Here is a 26,234-nt window from a genome sequence, read left to right on the forward strand (position 1 = left end):
TCATTCTACAAGGGCTACAGCCACTACCACAGCTTTCTTTCGAGGAGTGGCAACCAAGGACATTATTGAGGCGGCTACTTGGACCTCCGTGCATACATTTGCCAAGCATTATAATTTACCTCTATATTCTAGATCCCGAGCAGGGTTTGCCACTGCTGTACTGCAAGGGATCCTAACTACACCATAATTTTTATTCCTCCTCCCCTAGTTTTGGCTATGGTATTCTACCCATTTGTTATGACTGCAGATGCATCCATGAAGGACATAGTACAGTTTTGTACCTACCATAAATGTAGATGTCCGAACTGGATAGCATCTGCAGTCAGGATTACCCTCCCTCCTTCCCCTCTGTGGTACTCCTAGGGTTTTTACCCTCCTAATAGCTAGCTGGGGGGGGAGTCTCTTATGGTGTATTTGTTTGTATATATGTACATACATGCTTATTTTTTGTGTTTGCCTTATACTATTTTGGAAACATTGGCATTTATCCAAAATTGAGCTTCCCAAGAGGGCAATTGGCATCTGGGGCAAGAAACACTGAGGAAAATGGCGTCGGCTGATGCCTTTATACCCGAAGACCAGCAGAGATGACGTCGGGTGGAGTGCGACATCAGCCGAAGCCGGACCCAGACTTTGGAATCCGGCCGACCGAAGGGCTGCCTGACGACAGGACAACCCATTTGTTATGACTGCAGATGCTATCCAGTTCGGACATCTACATTTATGGTAGGTACAAAACTGTACTTTACCCACCCACCATCCCCCTTTCTTTGCTGGGACTTATCTGTACTTCTCTATTCTATACAACCTATGTGATGTATTTGCTTGTAGATGAAGGTATTGTTTATTTTAGTGCATGCTTTTTATAAGCAATGTTTTTTAGCCTACCCTTTTGGGGGCACCTGACATCTGGGGCTAGAAAAACTGAAGAAAATGGCATCAGCTGCATCTTGTATACCCCTGGCGCACTGACGTCAGGGAAGAGGCGACAGCAACCAACGCCGGACCAGGACTTTGGAATTCAGGCCGACTGTGGGTAGCCTGCCAGCAGGATAACCCAAATGTAATGACTGCAACAGTGAATACACTCGAACATCTACATTTATGGTAGGTACACAACTGTACTTTCCTCAGAGGGGCCAAAAACTTAAGACCGCCCAGGAGAGCTCCAACTCCAGCCTGGGACCTTAACTTTGTATTGGAAAAACTCGCTCTCCCTCCTTTTGAGCCAGCTGCAAGTGCAGATTTAAAATTACTTTCTTGGAAAACAGCCTTCATTTTAGCAATCACTTCAGCAAGAAGGATATCTGAATTACAGGCCCTTATGTCAGTGGAGCCTTTCATCATCTTTCATGCGGACAGGGTGTTCCTCAGGACCAATCCCTCCTTCATGCCCAAGGTAGTATCCAGTGTGGCTCTTAATCAGTCCATTCATTTGCCAACCTTCTTTTCTAATCCACAGAACAAAGGGGAATGGATACTGCACTCCTTAGATGTGCATAGACAACTTATATTTTACTTGGACAGGACTGCACCTCAAAGGAAATCTGAACAACTGCTGGTGGCATTTGCTGCAAGGGCAGACGTGAAGGCTGTTTCAAAACAAACCATTTCTAAATGGATAGGCCATTGCATTCATTTTTGCTATAAGCACCATGTCAAACCTATCCCACAGGGGATTAGACGACATTCAGCCAGGGCTGCATCTACCTCTACAGCCTTCCTCAGAGGTGACCCTACCAGGGACATCTAGAAGCTGTTACCTGGAGATCTGTACATACTTTCACCAAACATTACCATTTGCTAATTTTCTCTAAATCCAGAGCAGGCTTTGCCACTGCAATCTTGCAGGGCCTTATAGCTGGTCCTAATGCTATCTAAAGTCCTCCTCCCATCCTTAGCTTTGGGAATCTACCCAAATGTGATGACTGCAACAGTGAAACATGAAGAACATAGTACAGTTGTGTGCACTTACCATAAATGAAGATGTTCGAGTAAATTCACTGTTGCAGTCCTGGTTACCCTCCCTCCAGCCCCCTGACTTCTTTTGGATATACCTCTTTTCTCCTCTACCATGCTTAAATGTTTTTTGGTGTATTTGCTTTTATGTTGGAGGTATAACCTTGTGTGTGTGTGTATATATATATATATGTGTGTGTGTGTATATATATATGTATATATATATGTGTGTGTGTATATATATATATATATATATATATATATATATTTTTTTTTATATTTAATTGCTTCCCATTAGGGGGGCACCTGACATTTAGGGCAAGAAAAACTGATGTAGTGGCGTTGGCTGCATGCTTTATACCCCTGACTACCTAATGTCATGGAAGATGAGACGGCAACCGACGCAGGACCCAGGACTTTGATAATCAGGCCGACTGCAAGCATGTAACCCAAATGTGATGACTGCAACAGTGAATACACTCAAACATCTACATTTATGGTAAGTGTACACAACTGTACTTTTATGGTAAGTGTACACAACTGTACTTTTATGTCAAGTGTGACACTGCTGTATACTCTTCCTCCTGTAGGCTACTGTTTGGCTCCAGTGCTGTTGGATCTGACACAGCAGTGGTGTGCTTTCTTGTTGGTGCTCGACAACATGGTTGTCTTTGATACTGATTTCAGCCTAGATAGTTTTGAATCTATTGCTTTTGGAGCAGAGAGCATCCTGGCACTGAATGGTCAGAGGGACCAGAGTCAGGGTCAACAGTGAAATATTTGGGTCCATCCTTACCCTTGGGTGCTTCGCCTGCAAAGCTCAGCTTTGGTCTTGACCTCAGACCTGGCAGGGTCTATGGCTGGAGTGGTCATCTCTGTGAGATCCGAGGATTGAAGAGGATTCCTTTCCAGTTGTTTGGCCTCTGTGTCAGCATTTGAGGTTTTAGATAGGATGCTGTCTCACTCTGGGATGGGGTTCTTGGCACTAGTGTCCGATCCTTCACAGTCCTCCATCTCAGTTCTCTCTTTCTCATGAGCAGTCCTTGGGGCAGCCAATACAAACTGGCTTCTACGAGCCCCAGACTGGGGATTCCCTGCAATGTCTCGGTCATCCCTGGAGATTCCCTTCTGGGATGTGCACAGGAAAAGCCAGTGAAATAGGAAGCACTTGGACTTCAGAAGAGTCCCTCACCTGAAGATTCTGATCTTGATGACGAAGGGTCCTCAAAGTACCCCCATGATTATGCCTTCTTTGAATAGTCTCCTTGAATTGATGTAACAGTGGAGGGTGGACAACTGAAGCCCCTTTCCTGGGAGCAGTCATTTTTTCTTAAGACCTTCTTTGCAGACCCATCCACATCTTTTATGGTAACCCCTTGGACCCAACTCATCAGTCTTTTGTCTTGGATAGAGCCTGGCATGGTGGAGCCCATCCCACACAAACTCAATAAGGTCTCTATATTTTGGGAATGAATGCCGTCCTCCTTGTATTGCAGGCTTTCCAAGACTACGTTCCCAGAGGTGTGATAATTAGACGATATGTCCGTGGTATGGTACATAAACAGAGAAAAAACAATTCCTATCTTCTGTATCAACAGACTATGAGGATTTGGTGGGCTATGGTCGTTGTCCTCTCACTGATGTCTGATAGCAAAGCACATTCCAGAGACATCCAACATACTTGCTGACAATCTCCACATGCACTTTCTAATACCCCATGAGTGGTCTCTAAATGCTTTGGTGATGGCTCAGATCTTTAGCCTCTAGAGCCTGCCTTGCTGCAGTCCTTTTCTCATCCTGTTCAATACCAAATGCAGCAGCATTTTTGCAAAGTTCCTCAGCATGGACAGTCGCCAAGGGATACTCTTTTGCATGTCTAGCTCTCTGGTCTCCTTTATGCTTATCCCGTCTCCACTGATCGTCATGTTTTTGCAGAAAGCTGCTTGCTGCAGAGTGAGAATGATACTCATTGCCCCTTCTGGCTAAAATAAGTCTGGTTCCCCTTTCTGTGTCATCATCTTAGATATCCTCCTTAGGTCCTGGATGTAATCCCAGATCTGATTTCCCATCTGTCAGGATAGCCTTTTCTGAAACTGAAGGACCTCAGACTAACTTCTTAGTGCCTTCAGTTCCAATGATTGACAGTTATCACAAACTTTCCCAGAGTGCCGTACATATCCTTTCATATAAGAAACCATCCACAAGAAAGGTATGCTTTAGCAAGTGAAGATATTTTCCTTTTGTGTTTCTTCAAAAGCCCTAGACCCCTTTTCAGATCCCTCGGATGCTGTTCTAAAATTTTTTAACTGATCTTTTTCATTCTAGATCTAGCTATTCCACTGTTAAGGTTCAGTTAGAGACTATCTAATTACCATATTGGTCAGGGCTAGCTTTCCTTAGCTTCATTGAGACTTTCCAAAACGATTTTGAAAGACACTTTCTTACTTAGACCTCTGGGGAGGGATTCTGTTCTGCCCTGAGGTCTTTCTCTAGTGTTGTAGATTCTGATGAGAGCTCCCTTTGAACCTTCTGCTGATAATGTTTTAAAATTCCTTTCTTGGAAACGCTCTTTTTGGTTACATTTGCCTCAAAAGAGTGTTGGAACTTCATGCCTTGTCTACTATGCCTCCCTATATCATTTTCCACAAAGAAGATTTGCTTTATGGCAAATCCTTCCCTTCTTCCCGAGGTGGCCTCAGAGTCTAATTTAATCCAGTCTCTCTAGCTTTCAATTTTCTTTCCTAGTTTCAGTAGCAGAAGTACAGTGCATACTTCATTGCTTAGATGTCTGCAGGCAGCTGTGATTTTATGTGGATAGAACTAAACATCTCAGGAAGTCTGATCAGTTATTTGTGTCTTTTCTAAAGCTAAGCTTGGAAAAATGGTATCTAAAGTGACCCTGTACATATGCTGCCTGTTTACATTTCCTTTGTCTGTTCTTCGAATGGTATCTTTCCTCCTAACCTACGGCTCATTCAATTAGGGCAGTTGGTACTTCTACAACCTTTTGTAGCTATGCCTCCCTTGATGAGGTTTGTGCAGCAGCTACGTGGGCCAAGTCTCAAACCTTTGTCTCCTGTGGTAAGCTAGACATTTCACTCCAGATCCAGGTCTTCGTTTAGCTCCACCATATTGTGTAATGCTCTGTCCTGATAATCCAATTGTATGGTTGTGAATTCTGTCCCGTCGGTTGAGATGATCAGAGAAGACTACATTGAATACAAAATTTATGTACTTATAATGCTAGATCTGTGTTATCTCCTATCTATCTCAACCCCCCGCCATCCCTAGTCATATTGTCCTTGTTTGTTGTAGCCCCTGGTGGCCCTTGCAGGCTGACCTTCAGTCATGTGGAACCCTCTGGTCTCTGTCTGTATCTTCGCTGTTAATGACTTGTTTCTACATTTCATATTTAATTGTGATGGGGCATACTCAGTGTGCAGAGAATTGGGCAAGCAGGGTGTTATGAAAGAAGAGGAGGAGCTTCAGAGCTGAAGACTTTGAAGTCGGCGACAGATGTGAAATACACATACATGGGTTGAGGCAGATAGAAGACTGCATGGATCTAGTGTTATGGTAAGTAAAGATCATTCACTTTATCTGCAGTACTAAATAAGCTAGCAATGCCTTAGAGTAAAGATAGTCAAAACAAACCCATCTCCTTGGCTATCTTTAAATATTAAGGAACACAGGGAGTACAAGAAACAAGGTATGCAAACACTTAGCTAGAACAGAAAACACAGCATAGTCTCCTGCTAATTAAACAACTTGGAAATCTCAAAAAAATAAGAGAGTAGACAAAAAGAATTTCTACAGTAATCCTCAAATAACCCATTTTGAACACCCACAAGTTCTTTTGGGATATTGTTAAATAACCTACAGACTCTGGTATTTATTTTCAGCCAAGCCACTCACTGAATGACCAGTCTGAAGACACTGTATCCAAGTTCAACGCAAACTTCATTCAAACTATAACCTCTTTGCTGTAGAATGATACCGTTACCAGCACTCACAAAAGTTGTGTGTCGTACCCCAACACAAAGGTGGTCACTCAAAAACATTGCTAACTACTGACCCGTAGCCATTTACAAACCATCCAAAACATTAGAAAAATGTATTCATATACAGCTGTTTCAGTACCTCATTCACTAAACTTCTCACATACTCAGCATTGCTTCCATCTCAATCACAGTATTACAGCAACCCTAATTTCCTTTCAATACCATTAATCAGAGCAGAAATAGTGGCAGTCTAGTCTTCTTATTTTAGACATATATAAAGTTGTACCATGGTTTCTCAAAAAAAAAAAAACTGTAGCTTAAGTCTTCGTCAGTCTACCCTACTCCTGAGTTTCACAGCTCTCTCGGAGTGAAATGGCAAACCAGCTGCTTCTCTATTCTTTCTGTCTTTGTCAGAGTACTCCAGAGTTCAAAACTAGGACATCTACTCTTATATTTTCATAAACAATCTGCGGACTGCAACAAAGCATGTCACCCTGATACAGTATGTTATTCACAAAACCCACACCAAGTTACAGCAGTTTACTGAGGAATCCTTCACTTCTGTTGAGTCCTGGCTGGACTATTCTTAACTCGTGCTCAGTCCTAAAAAAAGCAAGGCTACTTCTTTTCACTCCCAAGTCACACCTCAAATATTGCTAAAACTGATGTAGTCTCCCAAACATAACTTTTTGGAATTATATTCATGAAAAAAAAAGTGAAATTCAACTTTCACATGGAAGAGAAAGCATAATTTGTTGCCAGTCCCCCTTTCAGTTCCTGTCACTGTATTGCTGTTAAAAAAAAAAAAAAAAAAAATCTTGTCTTACCAATACTCATGTCAATTATAACCCACAACTTTGTGCACAAACCTAGCATGTCCTAAACTTAAAAAAAACATCTTCAGCAGTATTCACCAATACTCTACCCTCTAAAGTTTGACTAGTGCTAACACATAAATCACACAGTACAGTGGGCAATGCCATATATTCAAACTATATTCTGAAACTTTGGAATAACAGACCAGCTCCATTAAGAATTTCAGGTAACCTTTGTATATTTAAATCTGGACTAAAACAGTTTTTCAGTGACATCCGACTGTGCTGTTTTACATCTGACTTTCAGCATTCCTTTCACTTTTGTAGGTTTTCTAATATTGTTTTCTTGTATATGTTGTGTAGAGTTCCTTTACTGAATAGCCTGCCTGACTTCAGTGCTTCTTCTAATTGTATTGTGTATGTACTGCTGAGGCACTGAATACAGTGCTGTTGTTTCTCTGAATTATTTTCTCCTGGAGCAGTGTAAATACTTTTAACTAAAATGCATTCAGTTCCCTGCTACTCTAAACTGTCAAACATTTCAGTACCTTATACAGTGTGGTAGTTTATTTCCCTACAAAAGTGTAAATTCATCCTACATTTGCAGTGTATTTAGTTTGTAACTTTTATTCTATTATCCATGTGTTCCATATTGTTATGTTGTCATGTTGATTTGCATGCAGTTTACTTCTGAAGGTTCTTCACAAGTTCTCTGCTGAAAAAGAGTTACATTTGCCCAGTCTGACTTTAATGGTAAACAAATGCATATAAATGATTTTTGAGGTATGCTACCATGTCATTTGAGCCATGAGGAAGACCCTTGTTGATGAATCACTAATACCACACCCATTAGAGATGTCCTTTGTATTTTCTGTCTTGCATCCATTCATTGAGGTTTCCTGTAAGTCAGGCATGTTTATTTCTACATTTTGTTAACAGTGAAGCACATATGTCCTTGATCTGAAAAAAAAAAAAAAATTAGCTTGGGGGTAACTGATTGGAGTGATTGGTAGGCAAATGTATGCACAGATGTATAGTTTCACATTGTATGTTAAAAACGGTGTGCGTACATCTCTGATGGTGGTATCTTCCTGAATCTTTTGCAAAATGTTGATTGCTGGAAAGGATGAAGCTAAATACATTTAGAGAGTTCCTGTTTGTAGATAGACTAGTATGTCAGGAGTGCATCTGTCTTGTCCTGAATGCTTCTTGAAGTGGGTACTGATTTGTCCTTCCCCACTCCCATGTTTTTGAGGTTACTAGTGTGTTGCAGCTCTGTGTGCAGTTTGTGGCAGTTAGTTGGCCCTTCTAGGGTTATTTCAGCCTGAAAGAACTAGAATAACTTTGGAAACAGCTCCATCCCATTTTGCATTACTGAGCACCATGACAGGTGGTGAGTGATGCTTAGCAAAGCAGAAACCAAGGTTTCCTAGTGCTTGATGCATTACATTTCATTTTATTCAAGGGCCTTTCTGTCATACATTTTCTGTTGCGGTTGTTATTAAATAATTTCTCTCCTCTAATACAGGTAGTAGCTGGGACAGTGTAACAAAGTCAGTAATGAAATATTTGTGTTTTCAGTTCAGACGTACATGCAGTTTGTGGAGGATTACTCCGAGCCTCAGCCATCCATGTTCTACCAGACACCACAGAATGAACTTATCTACCAACAGAAGAACAAGCATCTCATGGAAGTCTACGGAATCCATGATTCCTTCAGTAGCACCGATTCAGGGCAAGACCTCGCTCCACCTCCAGCTCTTCCACCAAAACAGCGACAGCTGGTAAGTGCATACTCTGTGTGAAACTAAATGACAAAAATGGACCCTTCCAGTAAATGAGTGCATGTTATAATATTTTTTTGTCTGTATTGTTGTAGTGCTTTACTATGTTGACGTCTGACAGAGTGAGGCCTGTGCAACCTGACTTTATGTACTGTGCTTTCATGTTCGTTGGTAATGGTTTCACAGCTTATGCTGTGTGGAACAGGTTGCTAAAAGCCACAGGGGAGATATGAATTCTTATTGCTGTCCAGCATTTTGAGTGTACTACATAGTGTATCATGATCAATTTGGCCTTTTATCTGAATGGATAACGCAGGAAGTGCTAAAAATGGAAAGTGGTGATATTTTGATTCATCACCCATTCACATGTCCTGAGCAGAATAGCAATCCAAACTTTCATCACCCTTTCACAAGTCCAGAGCAGAATAGCAATCCAGTTTCTTGCATAGGTAATAGCTCCATATAAGCTGGGCAGGTCAGAAGGCCATAAAAAGGGATGAGTTAGTCTTTTTCTAATGCTGACTTCTGATTCCCAGCTTTACCCCACAATGAAAGCACTGATGTCCAAGTTAATGGTTTAACTTCTGATGCTGGAATCCTGAATCCTTACAGGGATTCCCTTATTTGAGTTCAGCAGGAAGTTTGGATGACAGTAATGGTGGTAATGAGGCTTCATACTGTAGTGATAGTATCCTGTTGGCCAGTAATCTTGTATCTTATCCTACATTATTATGTCTTCTTAGCCACATCCACTGGCCATAGTCTCCTCAACTTTGCATTGTTATGAAAGTTCACTTTACCACTGTGCTATTATTATAAAAAATATTGGGTCTTAACTTTGCAGTGTAAACACACATTCTTATCTACCTCTGAATGATTTTTCATATTTTATTGCCTGCATTGTGATAATAATATGTTTGAATATTGACTATTCATATGTATCCTGTTAATGTTTTTCTCACTATTTATTGCATGTTCAAACTGTTTTTTTTTTCGTCATTATTGTATGGTCAGGCAATTCATTACACTGTATGTATGCTGCTTTCTGTCTCTGTGTCTTTTGGACCTTTTCTCCCAGAGCCTCTGAAAAGCATTTTTTCCACCCAGATGGAATTTCCCAGTCAACAAAAGCAATCAAATAAAGTAAAAAATAAAATGCATTTTGGAATTCACAACTAGTTTAGATTCTGCTAGGTTGTAATGAATTTATTTTGCTGCTGATTATTAAATGAAATATATTGATTTGATGTTTTTAATCTTCATTCATTCTTGACTGTTTGGTCTCAGTTCCATCCTCGTAACCGACTTGGCTGTTGTAAGAAGCTCGCACCAGCCAGGCACTCTGGAGCTAAGGCTACCCGTAGTGCCTGTCTTCCCATCTCCTAGGATCTCTTTGCTGCGTAGAGTTTCAGTGTGCGTCAGACTGTGCTCTCAAGCTAAGTGCTTTATTTTTATCAATATATTTCTTCCTTTAATATTTCTTGGTTGTTTGATATTCTATTCCCTAATTAGTGACTGTCTGTATGTGTGAGTGCTGTTTTTACCAGTCTTTTACCTGTTTGGCATTTCTTAATTACCATAGCTGGTATAGGCCCCTCCCTTCCCCTCATACCTTTGATATCTCTCAAGTACCATTGTTGGTATTTTCTTCCCCCTTTCTCTCTTCTTCTTACCCCTTCTGGGTATTTCTGTTGCTACCATTGCTGGTGCCCTTTAAAAAAATGTTTTTCCGCAACTTGACTTGATTTCACTGTTGTGTGTGTGGGTGGCACGCGTGAATGGCTGTTCATTTTATAGTCTACCTTACAACGGCTGAGAAACGAAAAGGTATAACTGGTTTCAAGCAGTGTGACAAATGTGGCAGAAAGATGCCTAACTCCGATGGGCATCTTTCCTGCGTTTATTGTTTGGGGGTGCCACACTTAGAAATTCAGTCTCCATCTGAGCTCTGTAAGGGCTTTAGTGACTGGACCCTTGCAGAGCATCGCAACAAATTGATCCTAAAAGGTTTGTTAAAAACCCCTTTTTCAGAGGCTTTGTTTGAGGCTAAGGCATCAAAACCTCCAAAGACTCAGTCCCAATGTCTCCTCAATCTCAGGAACTGAAATCGTCCAGGGGCCAAGTTTCTTCGGAACCGTAGTCTAAAGAATCCAGATTGGCACCGGAGTCTCTGCTCCCTTCCATGGTGCCATCTGTTTTTATGGAACTGACAAAAGTTACCCATGTACCAACCCCTTCAATGGTACCTAAGACCCTCTCAGCACCAACAATAGCTTCCCCTATAAAACTAGTCACTCCCCCCAACACAAGTTTTTGGTCAATCTACCTCCATGCCGAAGGTCGAACCCATAGCCAGGACTCGATATTTCCCATCCATCGACCCCTTTCTTGGTCAGCAGCTCAGTCCTTTTATTGAACTCCCTGAATCTTCCTCGTGGATGTCTGTTCGTTCCACCAGGAGCTTTTTGTAGTTTGGTGTAGTTAGACTGGTGGATCAGCTTTTGGTGGCCAGAGGTATTTCCAACTCCGGTTCCGGTTGCTTTTGAGTCCTCTCGGGGCTCCTTGTCTGGAGGCAGGCTCATTGGAGTGGGGTGTGACTCTGGTTCTAAGGTTGTCTTTCCCGCTTCCAGGCTCCCATCCCTCTTCAGGCTGACCTGCCTTCCAGATTATGGAGAGAGAGAGAGAGCCTCAGCAGGCTCACAGTTGGCACCCACTCCGTCGGAATTTCATATCTATGTATCCTCTGTCACAGTCTACTACATTGGGACAGCGGGCATTGGAGCAACAAGACACCCTACCTCAGGACACCCTCTCTTGGGAGTCGTCCTCAGACCTTCCCCCTGAGGAGCCACCCCATAAGAGGAAGCACCTAGATTCTCCAGAAGAATCTCTCACTGAGGATACAGGTTATGACGAAGGGGAAGGGTCCCCATGGTCACCACCTAAAGATGTCTCCTTTGGAGACATCCTGGAAATCTTGGAAACAGAGAGGTGATTGGAAGTCTACCAACCTTTCCTCTGAGGAATCTGTTTTATTTGCAGGCTTTCCGTGCTCAGCCTTCTACTTCTTGGGTGACCCCCCCACCTGCAAATGATTTGGTCAGGCTCATTGTGCAGCATGCTTGGAAAGGCCCCTGACACTATAGAGCCAATCCCTCAGAGACTGGACAAAATTATTACTGCACCAGAGGACCAGCCCCACTGGTCTAAATGCTTAGTGGTAGATGCAGTGGTGGTGGCGGCAGCCAAAAAGAAGGAACTTGCAGAGGAGAGTCCAACTGTTCATCCTCCAAACTGGAAGTCTCAGACGATGGACAGATTTGGGAAGCAGGTCTAGCTTCAACAACCTTTGCCATATGGTCATTGAACTTCTTGGCACATTTTACCCGTCTTCAGAGGGACCTGATCACTGAGCTCTTGGGCACCTTGGCAGGAGCAGTGTTTGATGAGATATGAGATAAAGTTGCTTCCCAGCTTGCAACCCTAGAATCAATATCCAACTCATCCATGCGGCTTATTGCTCACACAGCAGAAGGGATGGCCAGGGCAGTGGGTACAGGTGCTACCATTAGGTGTCATGCTTAGATGCACTTGTGCGATTTTGCGGACCCCTTTAAGTCTTCCTTCATCAACACTCCTGTTGATGCTACCTCATTGTTTGGCCCCCAAGCCAGGGACACGTTAGGCAGGTATGAAAAGGACGGGAAGACCCTTTCTGTTGTGAGCTACATTTTTTTTTTTTTTTTTTTTTTTTTTAACTCCAATGACCTTAATCTAGGAATTAGAGGAGTGGGAAGATGTGGTTCAGGAAGTCCCAAGGGCCTTTTCGGAATACATATGGCGAGTTTCCCCCCTGGGCAGAGGGGGAGGGACTACTCTTGAAGATGCCCCTCCCGTGGCAGAAGGGGCCCGCATAACCAAGGATGTTCATCGTGTTTCATTCACTGTTGCAGTCATTACACTTGGGTTATCCTGCTGGCAGGCTATCCGCAGTTGGCCTGAATTCCAAAGTCTTGGTCCGGCTTCAGTTGCTGTCACCTCTTCCCTGACATCAGTGCATCAGGGGTATAAAAGATGCAGCTGATGCCATTTTCTTCAGTCTTTCTTGCCGCGCGGTGCCCGAAGCAAAAGTAGTTCGCAAGTGCCGGTCAGCCGACTCCTGAGATTTTCAGAAACGAATTTCAGATCCAAAGTCTTAGTTAAAGTGAAGTACCCCGTTGGGGAAACTTTTTTCTTGCTCCAGACCGATGTCAGAAAAAGTTAATAATTGTATTTCTTGTGGGAAGTAAATACCTCATAAGGATTTTCATTCTTACTGTATTCTTTGCCTAGGCCCTGATCACAACGTTGCTAGCTGTCGGTTTTGTGCTAGATTTAACCAATGCACTATTAAGCTTCGGTACGATTTTGCCTTTCATTACTTCGGCCAAAGTTTCAATTATATAATGCCGTCAGAACAGCCGACGACCGGAGTTAAAAAGCGCAAGGAAAAAGAAAAGGACAGGCATCCGAGGTCCATAATCGATGACGAGACGTCCGCTAAGCCAGTCGCCGGTTCGCCTGTTCTCAGTGAGGCGCTTTCGCAGCCCCTGATGCCCGCTACCTCAGAGCCACAGGCCGCTGCCGACTCCCACGTGGAGCCAGCTAGGCCTCTGGATACTCAAGGTATTAGACATTCGGAAACTATTCCCTCAGATGGGTCCGGAGCCGCTGAGCAGGCATCGGCTTCTGAGGGTGTTTTCAGACCTACACAGTTATATGTAAAGCCTGCCTCAGCTTCCAAAGCAAAGACTACAGCAGCTCTAAAGACAAAGAAACAAGTACAGCATTCTCATGGACAGACTTCCATGCCTAAAAAGCAGATGCTCAAAATGGCCGAAGACCTAATTACCTTGATCAGGGGTTCCCGTCCCCCTCCTGATAAGAGGCCTAGGCAAGAGACAGAATATGAATCTTCAGATCAGGTTTCCATTTCCTCTGACTCCTCTTCTGAGCAGGAATACTCTCTTCCTCCCTATGAGGATTCTGATGCTGAAGAATCTATCTCTTCAGCCTCTCCTCCTGAGGATTATTCTTTTGGGGAAACCCTGCATACCATGAGGGAGCACTTCCACTGGGAGAGCCAAGACTACTCAGAATCAAAGAAAAGGCTTAGAGATTTTCTTTTACTACCTCAGCACAGGCCTCTTGCTATTCCCCCTGTGTTAGAGATTGTAGATGATGTATATTCAGAGTCCGGCCTTTCTTCTGACTCTCTACCCCCTGCCCCTGTTAAACCAGACAGATACTACAGGGTTCCAGATTCACACAAATTTCTGTATAAAAACCCTGCTGCTGACCCAGAAACTATTTCTCAGGGTCCCAAAGGGATCAAGGCTTCTACTGCAAAAAACCCTATCCCTTCTGACAGGGATTCAAGGGCACTAGACAGATGGGGGAAAAAGGTTTACACTTCCACTGCTTTGGCTGTGAGGGCTTTAAATTGTCAATTTCATATGCTTAAATATCAGTAATACTTAATGTCACTGCTAAAACAGAAAATGTTGGCAAATTCTGATTGTGCAGAAAATAAGGAAATGCAGCATTTATTGCATGCAACTGAACAAGTGGGAAAGCATGCATTGCAATGTGGTTTTGATTCTCTGGAGGCCTCTTGCAGGGCCACAGTTACGGGTTCTGTCATTAGAAGGCATGCTTGGTTAAAGGAACAGAATCTACCTGATCATGTTAAAGCAAAATTACTAGATGGTCCATTACAGCATGATATTTTATTTGGTGTTAAAGCAGAGGAGGTGTTGAAGAAAATGAAGGACAAAGCGAAATCTATGCAAACAGTAAAAGATTTCTTACAGGTACAGCCACCCAGATTTAGCAGGAACTGGCCTACAAAGAATTGGTCCTTTCCAGTGTCAGACAGGCCACAAAGAGGCAGATACAGATGCCCCAGAGTCAGATCCCAGGCCCAGGGCTCATACAGGCCAAAACAGTGGGGCGCTTCTACCTCCAAAAGCGGAGAAGACAAATCACAGCCATACAGGAAACAGTCCCAATGGCTTTCCTCTGCCAGCACCAAGCATTTATCTTTTGGCAGCCCCCTTAGGGGGAAAACTAGCTTTTTTTTTCTCAAAATTGGCACATGATCACCCAGGACAAATGGGTTTTGAATATAGTGTTCCAGGGCTACAGGTTCCACTTTCACACCCTGCCAAAGGCAAAAGGTATGCCAGACCTGCCACACAATCAATGGGCAGAGGCACAAAAACAAGTTTAATCCCTCATGGACATGAGGGCCATTCAGCGAGTACCACAGCAAGAGCAGGGACAAGGATTTTACTCAAGTCTTTTCTTGGTACCCAGAAAGGACAAAGCCTGGAGACCAATACTGGACCTGTCTATTCTAAATACATTTCTGTACGTTCCAAAATTCAAAATGTTGACTTTGCAGCAGCTTCTGCCCATGCTGGGCAAGAAGGCTTGGCTTGTAACTTTGGACCTAAAAGAGGCATACCTGCATGTACCAATCAGACAATCTTGCAGAAGATACCTCAGATTCATAGCTGGCTCAGTGCACTACCAATTCTCTGCACTGCCTTTGGCTTATCTACTGCGCCCTGGGTCTTCACAAAATGCCTGGCACCAGTAATTGCATTTTGCAGACAAAGAGGAATTCAAATATATCCTTACTTGGACGAGTGCCTTATTCAAGCAGAGAACAAGGACATTCTACTAAAGCATCTGGCGTTTGTAAAAAGATTACTAATTTGCCTAAGGTACACAGTAAACGAAAATAAATCAAAACTAGTACCCTCTCAAGAGAATATTCCTGGGTGCAAGCTTAAATACAGCTGCCCAGATGGCGTATCTCACACCAGACAAACAAAGGCAACTGACTTCTTACTTCACAAGGTTGGCAACAAAGACCCAGTTATCTGCAAGAAAAATTCTGCAGGCTTTGGGCTTCATGGCATCCTGCATTCTGCTAATTCCATATGTCAGACTGCATATGAGGAAACTACAATGGTATCTAAAAAGTGTTTGGACTCAACATTGCCACAGCCTGGAAACATTACTTACCCTCATTCCTTGCCTTCAACAGGAGTTTCGATGGTGGGCACAGGCCTGTCACCTCAACAAGGGACAGTCATTCAACCTACTCACAGCCAGGCAGTCAGTAACAACAGATGCATCAGATTATGCCTTGGGGGCCCACATGGCAGGAACATGTATTCAGGGCACATGGCCCACAAGCCAAATGCATCTTCATATCAATCAAAAAGAAATGCTAGCTGTTCAGAATGCCGTGACAGCTTTCAAGGATCTTCTTCATCCAGGAAAACTACTGATAAGGACGGACAATACTACAGTCATGTGGTACATAAACAAGCAGGGAGGCACACATTCCTACCCCCTCTGCAGACAAGCCATGACTTTGTGGGACACAGCATTGACTTATCAAGTACACCTGCAAACAATTCCTGCCAGGAAAGAAAAATAATCTGGCAGACGAACTAAGCAGAAACATCACGTATCCCCACGAGTGGAAACTGGATCCACAAGTCTTCATCATGATAACAAAGAAATGGGGATGTCCAGACATAGATATTTTTGCTTGCCTCCCCTCACAACTGCCAACTACAGAGATTCTGCACAAGGACTTATCACAAGCAAGCATGGAAAGTGGATGCTCTATCATTCAGATGGAAAACCCTAACAGTATATGCCTTTCCTCCTCTGCCTCTCCTTCCCAAGGTACTCCTAAAGGTCAGACAAGAGAAGCCAAAAATGATTCTGATTGCCCCAGACTGGCCCCGCCAGCACTGGTACCCAATCCTAAAGAGCTTGTCTCAAGGCCCAGCCTGGATATTACCTCTAATTCCTCACTTACTGACCCAACGAAACAATCAGATCCTGCACAGCCAACTCAGCACCCTAAATCTGGCAGCATGGCTGATAATGTAGCTATTCAGAACACACCTCTCTCTAAAGCAGTGATGGATGTTATTTTGGAGGCCAGGAGGGCCCAGTACCAGAAAATCTTATGCAGAAAAATGGAAGAGATTCTGCGACTGGAACCAGGCACAAGGAATTGACACGCTTGTACCAAATATTCCTCAGATTTTACAATACCTAACTGAGATGCTGGACAAAGGCTTATCCTTCTCATCAATTAAAATCCATGTCTCTGCCATTTCAGCTTATTACAATACGGAACCACCTATTTTTTCTCATCCATTGCTAAGGCAGTACCTCAGAGGGACCAAAAACATAAGACATCCAAGGAGAGCACCAGTACCTGCATGGGACCTCAATTATGTCTTGGAAAAACTCACACTGCCGCCTTTTGAGCCAGCCAATACAGGTGATATAAAGTTTTTATCTTGGAATACAGCTCTGCTCCTAACAATAACCTCTGCAAGACGAGTCTCAGAGTTACAGGCACTCATGGCTCTGGAACTTTTTATCATTTTCCATCCAGACAGAGTTTCTCTGAGGACAAACCCGACATTTATGCCTAAGGTAGTGTCCAGTGTGGCCCTTAACCAAACCATTCATCTGCCTACTTTTTATCCAAACCCACAGAATAAGGGTGAGAGACTCCTGCATTCTTTTGACATACACAGACAGCTACACTTCTGCTTGGACAGAACTAAAGCTTTCAGAAAGACTGAGCAACTCTTAGTGGCATATGCTGCAGGATCACAAGGAAAGGCTATCTCAAAGCAGACTATTTCGAAATGGATAGGCCACTGCATTCGTTTCTGCTATTCACAACATGGCAAATCAGTGCCTAAGGGCATTAGGTTGCATTCTACCAGAGCAGCAGCCACTTCAGCAGCCTTCCTCAGAGGAGTACCAACCAAAGACATTTTAGAGGCTGCAACTTGGATTTCAGTGCACACTTTTACCAAGCACTACCATTTACCTCTCTACACTAAATCCAGAGTAGGCTTTGCCACTGCAGTTCTGCAGGGCCTTATAGCCTCTCCTAATCCTATTTAGACCCAGCCACCCAACCTCAGCTTTGGGATTCAACCCAAGTGTAATGACTGCAACAGTGAAACATGATGAACATAGTACAGTTGTGTAACTACCATAAATGTAAATGTTCGAGTGTATTCACTGTTGCAGTCCAGGTTACCCTCCCACCATCCCTCTTTTCTTTGCTGGGACTTATCTGTACTTCTCTATCCTATACAACCTGTGTGGCGTATTTGCTTGTAGATGAAGGAAATGTTTACTTTGGTGCATGCATACTTATTGGCATAATTTTTAGCCTTCCATTTTGGGGGCACCTGACATCTGGGGCAAGAAAAACTGAAGAAAATGGCGTTGGCTGCATCTTTTATACCCCTGGTGCACTGATGTCAGGAAAGAGGCAACAGCAACCGACGCCGGACCAAGACTTTGGAATTCAGGCCGACTGCGGGTAGCCTGCCACCAGGATAACCCAAGTGTACTGACTGCAACAGTGAATACACTCGAACATCTACATTTATGGTAGGTACACAACTGTACTTTCCAGGGATTACTTCTTCTGGACATCCCTACCAGTACTCCTGAACGGTGGCCCGATTGCTACCTCTGGAGGCAGTTTGGGGAAGATTCTCTCTGCACCACTTATCATCTGCACCCCAGAATCCGCTGTTATTGAGTGCCAGGCTAATTTCCAGAGGTTACCAAATCCCCTTTGATCCCCTATCCAAAGCCGCATCCTCGATGTTCCACCCAGTCAGAGGGACATGGCAGCACAAGAAATTCAAAAGCTGGCTCAAAAGAGAGGCATCCAAACAGTCCCACCAGACCAAACATTAGCTGGATTTTACTCAACTCAAGATTCTTTTTAGTGGCAAAAAAGACGGGACTGGAGGCCAATTCTAAACCTCAGTGCCTTGAACAAGTTTGTTCGACAGACAAAATTCCAGATGGTCACGGTACAGTCTATCTTCCATTTCTGGAGAAAGACAATTGGATGTGCTCTATAGATCTTCAGCATGCGTATTACCACATAAAGATGAACAAACGCTCCAGAAGATACCGCCGCTTCTGGCTGGGAGCCAGTCACTACCAGTTTCACGCACTGCTCTTTGGTCTCACCACAGCCCCCAGGATGTTCACTAAATAAATGTCAGTTGTTGCAGCTCATTTAAGGCTACAAGGATTCTGTGCATTTCCCTATCTAGATGACTGACGCCTCACCAGACATCTACTGCTTCGTGCCTTGGGACTCCATCCTAGCCTTACAGAGTACTTAGGCATTTCAGTAAACTGGGAGAAGTCAAAGCTGTCAGTCATGCAAGAGATAGAATTCATCTGAGCAACATTCAACTCGAATGTTAAGCAAACTATAGCCCTAGCAGTTTTTTTTTCCAAATTCCTCAAACAAGGGAGAATATTGCTTACATTTGTTGGATGTGCACAGACCATTAAATTTTTACTTAAATAGAACAAAATTGTTTAGAAAATCAGACCAATTGTTTTTGTCCTTTTCAGGCATTAAACTGGGCAGACCGATTTCCAAACTTACCTTATCAAAATGGTTGAGAGATTGCATCATCTTTGTTTACAACGAAAATAAACTGAGTCTATCAACAACAGTCAAGGCTCATTCTACCAGAGCAGTTGTCCCTTCAGTAGCCTTCCATTCAAAAGCCTGTATGGATGACATTTGTGCAGCGGCCACGTGGTCTACCCCGCATACCTTTATCATTCATTACAAATTGGATATGGTCTCCAAGGGAAGAGCATCCTTTGGTTCTGTGGTGCTCAGGAATATCCTTCCATAGGGCCTACCGGGATATAAAGTAGCTAGGGACTCTTGTCTCAACAGTCAAGAATGAATGAAGATTAACAACATCAGATAAAGAAGTTATGTTCTTGCCATAAAGTTCCATCTGTGTTGTTGATCTTCATTCATTCTTGACATCCCACCCCTAATCCCCTCCAATGACTCCTGGAGGTGCAGGTCTAGTCCTGGTGTTGTAGGGCAGTTGCTCAAACAAAGCTTCTACCTTTATCTCTACCTTTACTTTTACGGGCAGAACTCGATCTAAAGAGAAGAGAGGCACTATGGGTAGCGTTAGCTCGAGAGTTTCTGGCTGGCACACGCTTGTTCAATGGCCAAGTTGGTTCTGAGGACAAAACTGAGACCCAACAGTCAAGAATGAATGAAGATCACAACACAGATGAAACGTTATGGTAAGAACATAACTTTTTCTTTTCTAAATTGATGACTGCATTACTTTCATTTTGTGATCACACTTAACCAGTGTCACTGTTTGTTCACAGTGGTGCATTGTTGTTTTTTTAACGTGTTTTGAGATTCAGTATGTGCTGGTAAAGTGTTTTGGTATGTAGGGGAGGAAGTTAGTGAATGGTATGGATCTGTTTGGAAATTATTTACGTATATGAAATTAAGAATAAACACTGTAATGATCTTTAGATGGCCTGTGTCTCATACATTGTTAATAGAGACACCCGCATTTGCCCTTTGGGAAAAAGGAATGAAATCTGGTGCATTGCTTCTGTTCTTTTGTATGTAAAGGGAATTTTTAAAAAAAATTTATTTACAGATCAAATGTATGAAACTATAGGACAGGGTGTGTAGTGCAGTTTACGAGGGAACAACGGCTTATTCTTGAAACTCTTTGGCGGGTGATAGATGATGAGTTGCTGATACTGCTAGGAGCAGATCATGGAGATGTACTGGGAGTCCGGTATGACCTATGCAACAGTGTTGTGTTACAGGTGTGGTTGTGTCCGAGTGAAAAACCCAGTCTATAGTATTCCGGACAGCTGAGAGATATCCACAGCACAGTAAACATTATATATTGAATAAAAGCAGTACACAAATGAGTAACTATTTCTACAGAAACCAAACATACTAACCATGCTATTTTAAAAATGAACTGCAACAAGCATGAGGCTGCCACTAGTACTGCACACACGCATGCACAACAACAAACATGAGGCTGCCACTAGTATTGCGCACACGCATGAACTGCAAAAAGCATGAGGCTGCCACTAGTACTGCGCACATGCATGAACTGTAGCAAGCATGATGCTGCCACTAGTACTGCACACACTCATGAACTGCAACAAGTATGAGGCTGCCACTAGTACTGCGCACACACATGAACTGCAGCAAGCATGAGGCTGCCACTAGTACTGAGCACGCACATGAACTGCAACAAGCATGTTGCTGCCACTAGTACTGTGCACACACATTAACTGCAATAAGCATGAGGCTGCCACTAGTACTGGGCACACACAGGAACTGCCACAATCATGAGACTGCCACTAGTACTGTGCACACACAGGAACTGCAGCAAACATGAGGCTGCCACTAGTACTGCACACATGCATATGAACTGCAACAAGCATGAGGCTGCACTGGTAATGCGCACACACATGAATTACAACAAGCATGAGGCTGTCACTAGTACTGCGCACAGACATGAACTGCAACAAGCATGAGGCTGCCCACTAGTACTGTACACAGACATGAACTACAACAAGCATGAGGCTGCCACTAGTACTGCACACGCGCACACACACACACACACACACACACACACACACACACACACACAAAACCTGTTTACCCCACTGCACAAACCTGAGGGTATCATTTTAAAAAAAGTACTGCTATGTAAATTAATACAACACCCAGTGCAGTACTGAGTAGAATGCAAAACTGAATGTGAATACATTTACGATATTGCTATGTTGTCACAATTGAAGACCAAGAAAAAAATAAGAGTAAGTCTCTAAATAAAGCTTGTCGTGCTTCAGTATTTCCAGCTGTACTCTTAACACTGTTTACCTAACATGACATCATATGGGTGGGGGGGGGGGGGGGGCTGAGTTTCAGAAAAACAAATTTCAGCTAGGAAATAATTCCACCAAAGAAAACACACGCAACAATTGTCACTATTGTAATACTGGTGCTGCAACATATGCAAAACAAAAGCAGAGCACTTAAGAAGTTGTAACAAATCACTTTAACTCATTTATCAATGGAAATTTTTTTTTTTTTTTTTTTTTAAGGCAAAACCCCCAACACAAATTAGAGAATTTGTTGCTTTGGGTTAACTAAGTTTTTTTTTTTTTTTTTTAAGGCAAAACTCCCAACACAAATTAGTGAATTCATTTCTTTGGGTTATAAGCATTTCAAGGTCAGCAAAGTGCAGAGCTAGTCAGATGTTTGGACATGTTTCTTATCCCCCCCCCACATACAGCTAATTACATGTTTTGAATCATGAGCTTACCTGTTAGCCATTTTCTAAATATATAAAGAATTTTTATATGGAAAAAAGTTCAAACAACAGGGTCTTCTACCCGCGGAATCAGCTTCTTCTCCTTCCCTCTCGGTAGTGACAGCAGCGGCTGCCCAGTGGACTGGCCCTGTTCCCCTGTCTGGGACTCACCCTCCCACCTTGTCTCAGGGAGAATGAGAGGCCAAGAAAGAGAAAAGGGAGAGAGAGAGAAAGAAGCTGCAGGCCGAATTGGACCCCTCGGCCCCTCCCACGAAGGTGTCTCTTCTCCTCCAAGAGTGTCCAAGCCTTCTTCCCCACGGCTCCGTTCTCCACGTTTCTCCCCGGAGCCAGAGGAGGAGACCTGACCAGCCTCGAGGTCATCGCCGCGGCGGCGGCTTCCTCCAGGTCTACTCGAAGCATTTCGGAGGCAGATATGGACCGGATGATGCGTCGATTTTTGCAAACTCAGCTGCAGATGGGAGTGCTGCTGCCTCCCCCCCCCCCCTGGGGGAGGGGAGTTCAGCTCCACTGTTCGCCCTGATAGCTCCTTCTCCGATCCACCACCGGATTTTGGAGTCTTCGGATCCGAGGAGTTCCGGATCCAGGGGGTCGGCGCCGATGGTTTTTGCTACCTCGACGCCAGCCATGCCCTCGAGCTTATCGGATCCGATCTCTCAGAGCCAAGAGCTGGGCATCGGATCCGAGGGGGTGAGTGTGTCTTCGGCTCCTTTGCAGTCGGAGCACACCATCCTCCCGGATCCGATCACTTCGGCTCCGGCACCGATCCCCTCGTCGGATCCGAGGGCCCCGGCCACCTGTCTTAGAGAGGCCGGTTCCCCTTCGGCATTCGACATGGTGGAGCGGGTTCTCTCTGGAGGATCGAGACCCCTCACTCTTTCCTCAGGGTCCGTCCCCGCTCCCTCGCAGCTCAGTTTGTCCTCCATCATCCAGTCCCCCCAGGGACAGCCTGTGTCATTGATGCCCCAGCCAGTTCCCTTGGAGGAACATGAGTCCGTGGGTGAGCCCCCCCTCGGACAGTCCCACCGAGGTGGTCCCTCACAAATGCCTATGCAAAAGGATGCACTTGGACTCCCCCAATGAGTCCCTCACCGAGGATACCGATTTGGAGGAAGAGTAGGTTTCCCACAAATCACCCCCCGACAATGTCTCCTTTGGAGATATTATGGAAATACTCTGCCAAAGGTGGGGGGGGGGGTCTGCTCCAAAACCCTCGTCGGATGAGTCTGTATTCCTGGAGGCATTCAACACAGGCCCATCTACCTCTTGGGTGTCCACCAGGGTGTGGAAGGAGCAGGACACTGTAGAGCCGATACCTAGAAGGCCCGATAAATTTCTCAATCCCCCTGCAGACAGAGCTTCATGGAGCAAGGGTTCCCCGGTTGATGCCATGGTGGTGGAGGCAGCCACCAAAAAAGAACTATCCCAGGAAAGTTCTTCGGTCCATCCCCCTGACAAGGAGTCTCGGGCAGTGGACCGTATTGGAAAGCGGACTTTTGCTTCAGCTACGTTTTCTGTAAGGGCGCTGAATTATTTGGCCCAAGTAATCAGACTGCAGTGGGACCTGATCAAGGAATACACTGAGTCTCCCCCAGAGTCCATGTTGGCCGAGGATAAACGGACTTTCTCGGCTCATATGGCTACTCTTAAGTCAGTGTCCAGTACTTCTATGTGGCTACTTTCCCATGCCATGGGAGATGCTAGAGCTACCAGGTCCATTATCGCCTTAAGGCATCATGCCTAGCTTCGACTTTGTGATTTCTCGGAACCCTTCAAGGTGTCCTTCGCGAATGCACCCTTTGACGGATCGACCCTCTTCGGGAAGACTGTCAGCGAGACGCTAGTCCAGAGTGAGAAAGATGGGAAAACGCTGTCAGCCGTCGGAATACGCTTCTCTACCCCTCAAAGGTCCTTTTCTAGGAACCAGCAAGGGCAGAAGAAGATGTGGTTCCGGAAGTCTCAGCAGGCCCGGAACGCTCAGGACTCCTCTCCCAGAGGCAGAGGGGGGCAAGGTGGACGCCGGCCCAGAGGCAGAGGGGGACCGAAGAACTTGCTAGTTTAAGTTTTGCCTAAAAGTTAAACTACAGGCTAATACACTCAAGTGTACTAGCTTTTGATAGCATTTAATCGAAAATCATAGCATTTATTGTGTTTTCTGCTTTTCTGTAAAAAAAACTTGAAAAACAAAAAAATATCCTTGCTTTCCATACTTTCCTAACTAGTGTTCCAGAGACCAGATTTTGCTGATCCCTGGGCTTTGTCTTGGTTCCTGTTTTCTCCATTTTCCTTGTTTGGTCAAGGGTAGTTTCTTTACTCACTAGTGGGAGTAGGGAGTACTGAGCTGCCTGTTTGTCCTCAGAGGAGTGGTTTAAGGCAGTAACTTGTAGTTTATTGGCCATTTTGGGTCATTTCCTGTCTTTTCCAGCCCCTGCTATAAAGCACGTTTTGGCGGGCTTTTCCAGCTATTGAGAACTCAGCACAGCTCCTCGTGGTGGCCAGCAGTGTTCCTCTAGCAGCAGAGACCAGAAAAGACTACCTTTCCAGATTTTAAGTATTTTTCTTGGCTTTTTCGACTTATTGTGCCTTTCGACTACTGTTTCTTCCCGTTTCTTGTCAAAAGAACTTTGTTCTTCCCTGGGCCTTAGGCCTTCCTTCCCCTAGGTTTGTGTAGTGTAGTACCACTTATTGTTTATCTTTTAGTATATTTTACTATTAGTTAGGCTATGTCTAAAGAAGCAAAGGTTCTTCGAAGGAGAAGTGATGCGTGCTGTCAAAAATGCAGGTTCTCCCGCTGTCTGAACGGAAGACCAGGGATCTCATTCCTCTAGGGGTCGCGAGGGTTGTGTCCGATCATGACCTTCAGAGTGTCAGTGGTGAGGCCTCAGGTCACAGTACTGGCCCAGATGCTCAGAGTCCCACTCATCAGTCGTGCCTGTTTTTATTCCAGGTGTTTCCATATTTGGACGACTGCTTCCTCTCTCCCCCTCACCAAGCATCTCCTCTGATGGATGAGAGATTACACACTTTTCTGTCAAAAACTGGGTATCTCAATAAATTACGAAAAGTGTGTTTTTTGTCATTTGTCGTGTACTATTACCTACATGAAAGAGCAAATTTAGATACTGTAAATATCTGCACTAACAAGGATATCAGACATTCAAAAATTGGTGCTTCTTCTCCAACAAACAACAAGCCAGCCAAGGCCAGGTTTAATTCTAAAGTGGGAATCATGGCAGCGCTATACCTCTCTCTCCCCATTGGCCAGATACCATGCGGATCCTTCAGTGGATGCTTTTTCTCAATGGTCATGCAGGAACTTCCTCCTCTCCTGTTCTCACATAAGCGTGCAAAAGCATGGCAATCAAAAGTGGAGCATGAGCAGAGCTATCCTCATGCCTCACGCGGTGGTCTCTGAAAGACTGTAGTGAGAGAAATAAATATTTCTGGGGTGGGACCTTTGCTGCGATCTTTTTACTTTCTCCCAGCAAGCAAAGCAGCAGTACTTCACTCTATTCCCTTTACCAGGCCAACCCAGCAGCTAGTCAAGTTTGGCCACTGATCTCTCAAGTAATACAGAAAGCTACTCGCTCAGAGGCCTCATTGATTCTCATTGCTCCTTACTGGCCGACAAGTGTGGTTACCGTGGAATCTGGACCTAGTTCAGATCTTTTGATCCATCAGTCGGGTCAGTTCCATCGCTCCCCCCTCCCCTCTCTGCTCACTGCTTGGTTCCTCCACTTCCAACAAGTAGCCAGGCTTCCTCTCATTATCTCACTCTGTTGGGGAATGTTTGATAACTTCCATAAATCTTCCTCGAAACTCGAAGTTGAGTTTGAGTAGCGCTCATATTCGTCCCACAAACTCTGCAAGCTTTTTTGAAAGGAGTTTTTCTTCTCAGACCTCCTGTAAGAAATCCTCCTCCTCCTTGGGGACCATTTAACAGTTCTTCTTCTTTTCTTCTTTCCCTTGTTTCCTTGCTTCATGTTTCTTAAAGTTTATATCATGGAAAACTCTCTTTCTGGTGGCTATCACATCAGCTAAGAATTTCAGAACTTTTGCCTAAGGTGGTTTCAACATCAAAATAAACCAATGCATTGACCCTCTCCTCTTCTTTTCCGGAGTATTCAAATAGGTCTGAACAAAAATTACACTACCTGGATTCATCGTCAATTATTAAAGTTACTACTTGGACGGACAACTACTAACTAGAAAATCTGATCATGGTATCTTTATCCAGATGGCTAAACATCTTACCCTTGTTTATTTTGTGAGATTAGACACCAAAACTAATAAACCTAAAGCCCATTCCACCAGAGCAGATAGACAACTTAACATAACATATAGAAGTTATTTCATACCATAACATTCTTAGTTTCTATCTTCTTCTCTTACCTTCTTCTT

At 44.0% G+C, this 26,234-nt stretch overlaps 1 protein-coding gene across 1 annotated transcript in view; it reads left to right on the forward strand.

Annotated features, from left to right (window-relative positions):
• Positions 1-26,234, forward strand: part of RAPGEF1 (Rap guanine nucleotide exchange factor 1) — a 2,911,094-nt gene that overhangs the window by 1,542,488 nt on the left and 1,342,372 nt on the right. Inside the window, exon 10 of the mRNA XM_044058589.1 lies at positions 8,357-8,559. Coding sequence (XP_043914524.1) covers positions 8,357-8,559 — 203 coding nt within the window. The remainder of the gene's footprint in view (positions 1-8,356; positions 8,560-26,234) is intronic.

This window comes from Protopterus annectens, chromosome 16.part0 (genome assembly GCF_019279795.1).
Source record: "Protopterus annectens isolate FY-2018-M chromosome 16.part0, PAN1.0, whole genome shotgun sequence".
NCBI lineage: Eukaryota > Metazoa > Chordata > Ceratodontiformes > Protopteridae > Protopterus > Protopterus annectens.